The 10,112-nt window shown below is 43.9% G+C and overlaps 1 protein-coding gene across 2 annotated transcripts in view; it reads left to right on the forward strand.

Moving 5' to 3' along the window:
* The window catches only part of RB195_010116 (uncharacterized protein), a gene marked incomplete at both ends in the record, with an annotated part of 38,228 nt that extends 29,937 nt beyond the window's left edge, over window positions 1–8,291 (forward strand). Inside the window, 24 exons of one of the 2 annotated variants that reach the window (XM_064190970.1) lie at window positions 166–649; window positions 981–1,049; window positions 1,159–1,305; window positions 1,370–1,455; window positions 1,698–1,788; window positions 1,846–1,995; window positions 2,068–2,137; window positions 2,192–2,307; window positions 2,364–2,461; window positions 2,814–2,891; window positions 2,947–3,079; window positions 3,131–3,286; window positions 3,337–3,478; window positions 3,538–3,607; window positions 3,680–3,806; window positions 3,858–3,916; window positions 4,321–4,431; window positions 4,505–4,631; window positions 5,764–5,937; window positions 5,994–6,139; window positions 6,222–6,327; window positions 7,726–7,901; window positions 7,978–8,122; window positions 8,179–8,291. In XM_064190970.1, the coding sequence (XP_064048553.1) occupies window positions 166–649; window positions 981–1,049; window positions 1,159–1,305; window positions 1,370–1,455; window positions 1,698–1,788; window positions 1,846–1,995; window positions 2,068–2,137; window positions 2,192–2,307; window positions 2,364–2,461; window positions 2,814–2,891; window positions 2,947–3,079; window positions 3,131–3,286; window positions 3,337–3,478; window positions 3,538–3,607; window positions 3,680–3,806; window positions 3,858–3,916; window positions 4,321–4,431; window positions 4,505–4,631; window positions 5,764–5,937; window positions 5,994–6,139; window positions 6,222–6,327; window positions 7,726–7,901; window positions 7,978–8,122; window positions 8,179–8,291 (3,174 nt within the window). Of the gene's footprint in view, window positions 1–165; window positions 650–980; window positions 1,050–1,158; window positions 1,306–1,369; window positions 1,456–1,697; window positions 1,789–1,845; window positions 1,996–2,067; window positions 2,138–2,191; window positions 2,308–2,363; window positions 2,462–2,813; window positions 2,892–2,946; window positions 3,080–3,130; window positions 3,287–3,336; window positions 3,479–3,537; window positions 3,608–3,679; window positions 3,807–3,857; window positions 3,917–4,320; window positions 4,432–4,504; window positions 4,632–5,763; window positions 5,938–5,993; window positions 6,140–6,221; window positions 6,328–7,452; window positions 7,609–7,725; window positions 7,902–7,977; window positions 8,123–8,178 lie in introns of both variants that reach the window. The other variant, XM_064190973.1, reaches the window with a different exon arrangement.
* Window positions 8,292–10,112: the final 1,821 nt, after the last annotated feature.

Consider the following 10,112-nt stretch of genomic DNA (forward strand, 5'->3'; position numbering starts at 1 on the left):
CCTTTTCTCCGATTTTTTCCTGTAGTGAACTTGAACAAATGAGTTCTGAGGATTCCGTCAGAAGTTGTAGAAAGCGACGAAGAGCGAACGTTAATGGCTGTTAAACTTAATAGAGAAAGAACGTAAGGAGGCAACGCAAAAGAGTAGTCCTCATTCATCTGTCAGGGAACTGCTCCGTCGACGAGGTTCTTCTACGACCCGAATTCGGGCAAATGTTCTCCATTTACTTATCTCGGCGCTGCTGGAAACTATAACAACTTCGTATCCAGGATCGATTGTGAGCTGTACTGTGCAAGATGTGAGTTCTCCTCATTGCGTCTTATTTACGTGACAGGAGAAGTGTTGTACATTCAGTGCAGTGCGACCGTGGGAACCCTCTCCGCATCGGCGACATCACCCAGGCATGTCAAAGCAACAACGATTGCCCCTCTTCGCATGAGTGCAGAGTGGACCAAGCCGTCTGCTGCCCCAGAATGCGTAAATCAAGACGATGATAGAATACTGCAAAGAGTGCCCTATTCTCCAAGAAGAAGTAGCGTTACAGAAACGATCTGCTCTCAACCTCTGCGTGTTGGCAACTGTGATCGGTCAGTGAGAAGATATTGGTATTCGGCGGCTACACGCGAATGCCAATCGTTCGAATACACAGGTGCCGAGTCTAATTTAATGCAATCACACATCACTGATTTATTAGGGACCAACTTATTGGCAAGGTACGCAACTCTACTTAGAGGAGTTGATGAAAGGAAAGCAGGAAAGTCGGGGGGTGATCAGTGGGGAAGAATTCAGATAGCTTCGACTTTTTTGCACCTATCACACTTTGTATCTCTTATTCCTTGTAGGCGACGCACACTCACAATCTTGTTTACGTTTTCTTTTCGGTTTACATAGTTTCATCAAAAATTCGCAAGTGCTGGCTGAGTTGTTCGCGTCACTCGTATGTCCAGTCATTGTCTTCATTTATTGATTCGATGTCACAGGCTGTCAAGGAAATGACAACAATTTCGAAACGCTGGTGGATTGCCAAACCTTCTGTAGAAACGCTGCACGTAAGTTGCTCGTAACACCGCTTGATAATAATGTATTCAGGGGATTTTGTGGCGAAAAGTAGCTATCAGTTTCCAAAATATGAACTCACTTCAAGTATGATTTTTTAAGCAGAACCTCGGTGTCTTCAAGGCCAAGCGTACAAGGATAACACGGGAAAATTCGTGACGTGCTCAACCAACAGGGCTGCTACTTCATGCCCAGTCAATTACGAATGCCATTACGATGGCAACATATTTGGATGTTGTCCGAGCAAAGGTGCGAACGAACTTTGTGGTTCTTCAAAATGCACAAGTCTCCTAATCCCACTTCGCATTTCCAGCTTTCACCTGCTCTTTGGCTCCTAACCAAGGGAAAACATGCGGACCAGGGGTTTCGTTCAAGTTTTTCTACAATTCCCAATCACAGGTGCGACAATTACACGCGGTGATGAGTGCGACTGTACTGCATATGTGTGCACTATATTATTGAGGAGAAAAAGACACCAAAAATCCCGCTTATTTGTAATTATATAGTTCGCTTAAATGCTGAAGCGGCTGCTCCTACTGAACATCATAACATCTTACCTATTTTTAACTAAGTTTTTTTTTTCCTAATTTTTCCCAGTCTTTTTTTGGTTAGTTTTTCTCTCAGCTTCTTATAATTTCTAGGAGTGTGAGTCGTTCGAATACTTGGGATGTGATGGGAACTCGAACACGTTCGCTTCCAGACAAGAATGTGAGTCCTACTGTGGAGTTGGAGGTAAGGAGTTGAAAGAATTTTGCGCTCTTCGACTGAATGAACAGACAACACGTTCAGGCTGCACCAATGGAGGAGTGCCTCTAAGAGACAGCTCGGGGGCTCTTCAGACCTGCTCGGAGAAATCAGGAGGTTGTCCATCGACACATGAGTGCCACGCCGTCAGCCTAAGTCCTGGCACGGTTGCCCATCGTTGTTGTCCTTCTAAAAGTACGTTAATAATGTGCCAATAGGAGCAGTGCCTCGCTCTGCTGTGAACCCAAACTCCTTTTTTGATTCAAGCCTATATCTGCGGACTCCCTCCACAGCAAGGTTCTTCGCTCTGCTCAGGCGGTTCATCGGTTATCACGAGGTGAAACTTTCCTTCAAGTGCTATTAGAATCATGCTCAACTAGTATGATCTTAGATATTACTTCAATATTGTAACCAAGAAATGTTCACCGTTTACGTTCAATGGGTGTGACGGAAACCCGAACAACTTTCCCTCCCTAACTCAGTGCAATAACTTCTGCCTGGCATCGGGTGAGCCTTTTTGCCTTTCCTGAGCGCTTCTGTTCAAATATAGTTTGATGTTTAAGCATGTAGTGCTGGAGATGTCGTGTACGTGAATCCAAACACTCAAACGCCGATTTCATGCAACGATGAAATTCGAAATAACTGCCCGAAGAACTTCCAGGTATAGAATCTTTGTTGATTTCCGTCCTGCCATAAGAAGGAGGATTTTGCAATGTACAAAAAGCTTTCCTTTCATGGACTAGACTTTCACACCGTTAGGTTACTTGGCTTAGTTATAACGCTCCATTGGCCACGCTCGCGAAACAACAAGAAAACAGCAGATTCAAAAAATATCACGGTGATGAAACCTTCACGTTAGTTGGTTAGAAGTTAGAAAGGTAGTTAGTCAGAGAGCCTTTGTGTCCGTTGTAGCTTCGCTACGTGGCGCTAGAAGAGCCAAACACAAATGTGGGAGGCAAATAACTGTGTCGTGTCAATGTTATACCTCATTGCTTTATTTATCCTTCGTTTAGTGTGTGTTCGATAGCCTCACTGACATGAGCGTTTGTTGTGGAGCGACCGACATGGGGGTGTGTCCCGAAGGGGAAAAGGTGCGTTCGCCGTGACTTCCACAGTTTCCAGCCACCTACCCATCGTTGCTTATAGGCCTACATAAGCGCAGCCGACATGTCGGTTCGTGAGTGTCTAATCAACGAGCCCAATTCCTGCCCTACCAATTACCTCTGCCGTTTCAATGCGTCGAAGAATCGTTACTTCTGCTGTGGATCAACTAAGAGAAGTGCGTTCCACCTCATTCCCTGCCACGAGTCTTTTTAACAGCCCTCTTGAGGTTACTGTCCCACTGGTCGAGCTCCGTATAAAGACCAGATGAGTGCTCAAGCCATGCGGTGCACTATGAGCGCCGTTGCGTCCACTTGCCCGGATGGGTTCGAGTGTCAAAGTGATGTGAAAGACGCCCTGCAAGGATATTGCTGTTCGGTGTCAGGTGCGGATTCTGCTACCGACGGGATTTGGAGCCTCAATCAAAACTTTTAGATATCTGTCCGAACAAAGAGGAGTACTATGTGGATGAGTCATCTGAAATGCCAAGGTCATGCTCAATAGGACATTTTGTTACCTGCCCTGCAGGTTTCACTTGTATGACACAATCTGACGGGATATCTGGATACTGCTGCAGGTACGTCCACGGTATACGGTTCATCCAGCGATCTCTTCTAGTATCTTGATTTCGCATAGAGGAAAACCGCATCTTACGCCATCTGATGGCTGCCCTCCGGGAGAAATCGTTTATATGGACAAAAACGAGGTATTCACTCTGCGAACTCCAGTTTGTTTGACCAATTTTTTGTCTTTGAGTCAAAGTAAACGAAGTGCTTAGGTGGTCGTATGCGACCCCTTTAACCTGTCAAACCAAGGGTGTCCGAGCAGTTTCACATGTCAGTGGTCTGTTAGAACCCAACGGTATCAATGCTGTGGAGCGAATCCAATTCCTCCTTCGCTGGAAAGTGGGTCAGCTCTTCCCTCATATCACTGGATATCTTATCCTGGAACTTCAGGTGATGGCTGCCCCTCACGACAGATCGCCTTCATCGATGTCGCAACCGGAAAGCCACAGGTGATTTTGTCTATCTTCCTTAGAATTACTTATCTACTTCGTGCACTTCTTCTCAGCCAAATGCACGAGCAAGTGGTACATACATAAATAAAAGGTATGTGACGTAGACAACAACTATAAGCTAACCTCACCATCAAGATTTTGAAAACACGTTAGGGTTGCATTGTTGCAAAGGTTGCATGAGCATCTAGATTTGCGAAAATATCCGGTATTCAACTACAGAGAAATAAGAGAGCAAACACTGCGTAATCTCGGGCGCTGCCCTCGCCAAATCCGAGTTGTGCACACTATTCCATCTTTTAGAAAATTCCAAGCTTCCTTGTGAAGTGGAAGAATAGCGTTGAAGAGGAACCGTAGTTGCAGAAGCACAGAAAAGGAACAAATAAGTAAATGCAGTTTTGCAGATCTGTACATCAGCAAGTATGTCGTGTCCGATCGGATACTTCTGTCAGTTCAGTCAGCAACACAAGCAGTTTCAATGCTGCGGCATCCCCAGCGACTGTCCTGCACCCATGGTAACCAGTACGCTTTTGAATATGCTACAGTCTGCGCTATGTTTACTTGTAAAACTTCCTAAATTTGTAACAGGTTGCTTTCATTGGGATTTCTGGCGAACATCAACGATGCTCAATGAGCGGAGGACAAATTTGTCCCGAAGGTTTCAGTTGTGTGAAAGGGAAGAGAAATGAGGATATCTGCTGTGCTGGAAGTGAAGGTACATGTAGAAGTAGTTACTAACCATATGTTAGTATAGCAATAAGCTTTCGGATGAAAAGGCCAACTGAACTTTTCTTAAATTTTGTTGGTTTTAGAAAATCGTATACCGTCGAGGGATAACTACTAGTCCTATAAGTCGCAAAACTCATTGGACACATCGCTTCTTTATCCTAAAGTGGATTATAAAAAATTGCTTCGAAAAAAATAGATTTTTTGATCTTTCATTGTCACCCTGACGAATTTCTTGTATAATTTTATTGTTGTTCCTTCCTTAACCAGCCAGGGTTTCTCTTCACTAGGCCAGTATTCTGAAATCCTATTGAGAAATAGATCTCATGGATCTGTTTATTTTCTACTCTTTATTTCTGTACGCAATGAATGCTCATCCTCATGGGTCGCCGCCCTCTGCAATTACAAACCAGTAATAGCACTTTCCTATGGGGTTGATTTGCTGAGTCCTGTAGTTGTTGCTTATTGTTTTGTTCAGGTTTTTCTTTTGCAGTTTTGCAGTTTCTTTTGAGCCACATCAAATCTCCCCTGTGACTTCTTAGATTTCGCGAAAGATCGATTTTATTGATTTTTTTTTTGAGGTTGTTTTCTGGTTGGCGAATACTTATTCATAAGGTGTTCTGGCACCGGGATTAGATCAAGCATGGAGTATTTACTACTGTGACGCTTGATGTGAATAGAATTCCGCTCACAGGGTCCTTCGTGTTCTTTTTTCACCGACATAATGATCACTGCCTAGGTCTGCTCCGGTATGGTCGGTTTAGGCGCATCGGGGTCTTAGCAACACCGTCACACGGCAAAAAATTATGGCCATTAATTATTCGGATAATATAATTTGGTTAGGAACACCGAATTATCATCAAATCATAATTCGGTGTCCCTAACCAAATTTTACTCGAATGCAGTTATATAAGATTTCTGAGAAGAATTTGAAAATTTTGAAAGTTAGGGTCCAAAATTAGGGTTGAAATAGTATTGTACCTGTATACGTACATGACCGCTGACTGGTGCTTGAATATCTGCTAGGCACTGAAGAACTATCTCATATCCTTTCGAAAAAAGACTCGGATTACTGTAGCGACACCAAGGTATGCATCGAGCTTCAGCATTTGCTATTTCAGCATGTGAATCGACGCAAGTGTCGGTGAACGGACGTTGCTTGCCTATTCAGCACATTGGAAGCAAATGTGAACACAAATCACAATGCTTGGGAGATTCAACGTGCACTGCAGGGGTTTGTCGATGTCCAACAGGAACAATGGAGCAAAACCAGAGATGCGTGGAGGCACCGAAAGGTGGGTGCATTCCGGTGATCCTAACCGAATCCAAGCAATTTTCGCTCTGTTCACAGAGTGCGCGATCAACCAAGTTGAGTTCATTGGTGAATGTCTACCTATCGTCTCGTTGGGTAGAGCTTGCGTACAGTCGATTCAGTGCAGAGGTGGAGGGTATTGCGTAGAAGGGGTTTGCGACTGCCCTTCTGGTACGGTCAGGAAGGTATGTTTCCCGTCACGGACCTCAGCGATATATGAATGGATCTCCCATTGATTGTATCGTTCATTAAACAGTAGCATTTCAGCTTGAGCGTTGTGAAAAGAAAGTGCTTCCCGTCAGTTCAACATCACGTACGACCTCATCGCATCCAACAGTTGATGGTTCTACCGATGTTAAGGAGGAGAATGCAGGTGAACTAGATTTTGAGCATAAACGCCCTATGAATATTGTAATCTGGACAAAGTGTTTTCACTGTGCTGTAAAATTAGAATGGGAAGCCTACCGAACTGACATGAAAGACCTCTTTTTCCATTTATTTTGTGGTCATTCTGTTGGCGAGAATTTTTTCATCTAGCCCTTGTGAATCTTGGATCGATCGGTCTAGTTGTCCGTTCTCAACACATTATGCGAATACTCTCTGGTTTGCTAATATTGCTATATGTAAAATTAACTGGTGAAGTTTAACAGTTAATTTGAAATAGTATCAGCCATCCTGAACAACATAACTGACTTCTATTAGATTTTCCCACTGGATTAGAAAGTGCAACACGAAGCAAATTTTAGTTGGATGTCACGTTCACAGGTCCGGTACTTTTTTGGTTTTTTGGTCTTTGAGATTCAATCGCAATTCTTTTTCTTTTTGTTTCTACAATTGCAACATTCTGTGGAATGATCAGTGTTTTCACTCAATCCATTGTGAAGGCGCAGGCGATTAAAGAGAAATCTAGCAAATATCCGAGGACTTCCTTACTATCGAGGAATCGTCGGACCAAATTTAGCCGCTTTTGACGACATTATAGCGAAAGAAACAGCTTTATTCGGATTTACTTTGTTTTCACAATTCTTCCGAAGACGCTTCGATCAATCTACCTACATACGTGGGATCGTAAACAAACAGCACTCCTCTGGTCTGCACCACGTCAGGAAATCTCATAGACATTTCTTCTGATTAGCGATAGCGCATGATCACCTGACAAATTGCACAGTTAGTGGCTCAGATTATTGTTATTGTTGTCGGTACTTCTTGAGCGTGTCGTATCATCAAACATTTATGAAACAGAAGCAGGCTTATCGTGGTCTGCAACAGGGTGACTGTGACTTCATGATCGATCAGCGGTTCGAAACCGCTGTGGTGCCAACCAAGCCCTTCATCCCTCTGGGTCGATAAATTGGTACCAGTCTCGTTTGGGATAAAAACGATGGGTCCGGAGGTGCAACCAGCAGGCGCTTTCCCCCTGAGGACTGATCAACGTTATGCCCCTTTCTCTCTTTAAAACATCTGTATGCATGTGAGAAGAGTGTATGCGCGTACTCAGGTCTGTGTCCAACATCACGTCTCCCTTACGTAATCAATGGAACTGTGAAGAGTTGTGTTGGAGGTCGGTCGTGTCCTGCTGGCTATACATGCACTTTTTCGAAGGCAGGGCGAAACTATTTCTGCTGCTCCAACTCTATACGCTCAATTATAGAAGGTAAAGATTTCAGGTTTCTCATTTGCGAACTGCATTTGTCCAAAGAAGTTTCGCTCGGGCATCGTCCATATCCAGCATATTTTAGAGCAATTCTATCTACAGTCCAGCACATTTTAGGGGAAGTTTGTAAAGCTGGCAAACCTCTTCTATATCCTAAGACTGGACAGCCTGTAACATGTTCTCGCATAAGGGAATGTCCAGCCGGCTATTCATGCAAGCGCAACCTAGCCACCCAGTTATTCCACTGTTGTACAACTCCAAAACCATTACCAATGGATCACTACATAAATCAGGTAGGTCAAGAGAACAACCCATTCATTTTTCCTGTCATCACATCTGTCGAAACCTACCCATTCCTTCACTTTTCAGATTGGTGCTCTTGCGAAGAAGATAAATGCTCAAAAAAGAATCAATTTCCTCGCGCCACCTCAGAAAACAAGCAAAAGATCTCCGTGCCCTACGAACCTGGTTCTATTCGAGGTTCAAGTCGAAAGCAAACTGATTCGCCGTTGCCGTGGGTTTCTTGTGTGACGAGAACAAAAGCTCAATTTATATGAGTCGTATTTTAAGAAGCATCATGTCCCTCAGCGATGAGTGTCATCAACGGTGTATGTCGCTCTCGGCTCCGAGAAAACCCACTCCGGCAACCCAACACTGCCTCTGCTGAAGACACAACCACGTGATTTCATTTGTAGGTAGAAGGAAAGGTTCTGTTTCGTTCCATTTTCAAACTTGTTGTTGTTACAACCATTGGTTTTTCTGGTACCACATGTTTGTTTTGTGTTTCATTCTTCCTTATATACTCAATAAACTGGAATACGTGCTGAGGATCATGGAAGAATATGAAGATGTTCTAACAGGTCGCACGAGCCGGATTCTCCTGTGGATTCCAGCACGTAGCTAGTGAACTCCGTCGTGTGTCCTTTTATCACACATTTCATATAGAGGTCCACTGACTATGTCGGGTCAAAACGACATGAAGCACGGACAGCCGCGTGTGCGGCTGCGCTCGAAGCCGTGCGGTGGAGACAGCGGTTGGAATTGAGGTGGGGCCATGACATTGGCAGACTGCAGAGATGGGCGACGGTAGCAGGGATTCTTACACGATCCCGACCGCTACGCTTCACAGCGCCACTTCGAGCCCAGCAACTCTCCGTGCTTCATGTCGTTTTAGCCCGGCTATAGAAGAATAATTCTATATCGCTGACAAACTTGTGTTCTGAAAAATGTATTGCAGGTGCAGATCATTGTGAACTTGAAGTTTTGGCTAAACTCTTTGATTTCAAACAGATTGATTGACACATTAATTATTTCCTAAGGAAAGTTTGTTAGAACCTCAGTTCTTTTGATAGCCGAATAGTGTATGTAAATTTAAAATTGGTGATTTGAACATAAAATTCTTAACAGCAAAGGTATTGGTGAAAAATAAAGGTATTGACGAAGAAAACAGTTGTTCCGTTGGATAGATTGGATGGTAAATTGATACTGTGTAATGAACCTCATTAATAAAGTTGAGGTTCGGTTTTCGATAGTTCGTACTCTACATTCGCTTCCCAGGTCCCACTGCGGGTCTGTGAACAGCGCCTCAGGCTGCCATTAGTGGTCCAATGGGCATTTCCTTCGAGAGCTGTTAGTTTGAATCAGCTCTCTGGATTCCTACTTTAGTTAATGAAACCAATTTTCAAATACTAACGAACCTAAATTAACTAGACCGAAAAGATGTCCGTTATATGGATGAACAAACGACAAAAAGAAAAGACGAACAGAGAATGCTATTTTGTTGTTACCTTTTCCTATCCCAACAAGTATCTGAAGACGCGCCGTTGAACGTCGTTGAAAAGGAGAGCTTAACTAGTTCCCCTCTAATCATAACTACTAATCCCGTTCTCGAATTCTCGAGGGCCTTGAGAAATAAAGGGTGAAGAAGCACGCCGTCTACCAACACAATTAAGCACAAAATTGAGGATGTTTGAGATTTTCCCACAAATAGACGGAGGTAAGAATATAGTTTATGAACACGAACGTTATAACGTTCGAGTCCCCTTGTAATCCAGAAAAGGGAGTGAGAAGCGGCCTCGTGTGGTTCCGCCTTGTCTACAATACAACTTATTACAGTGATAGAATCCGCAACGCGTCTACGATTGTGCGGGGAAGGCAGCTGCTCCCGTTTATTTGAGCTATATTAGTTAAAGGCATCACTCCACGAATCTGAGGTGGAGTATTCGTATACGGGGTCGCAGATTTTGGGGAGAAGGTTGATTCCGTCCATTTCTTCCTAATTGCGGTAAAAAACGGTCCGGACGATACGGCTTCGGGCGTTCTGGCGCACTATTTTCTACAAGGAGTTCGAATGGAGCGCGCCAGCCTTGTGCGGCGCCGCATCTTCCGGGCCGTTTTTTACGGCAATTAGGAAGAAATGTACGGAAACACTTTCCTCTCCATAATCCACTATCCCTTATAAGAATACTCCACCTGAAATCTGCACCACCTAGGATTTGTGGGGT

The sequence above is a fragment of the Necator americanus genome, chromosome III (assembly GCF_031761385.1).
Source record: "Necator americanus strain Aroian chromosome III, whole genome shotgun sequence".
NCBI classification, from domain to species: domain Eukaryota; kingdom Metazoa; phylum Nematoda; class Chromadorea; order Rhabditida; family Ancylostomatidae; genus Necator; species Necator americanus.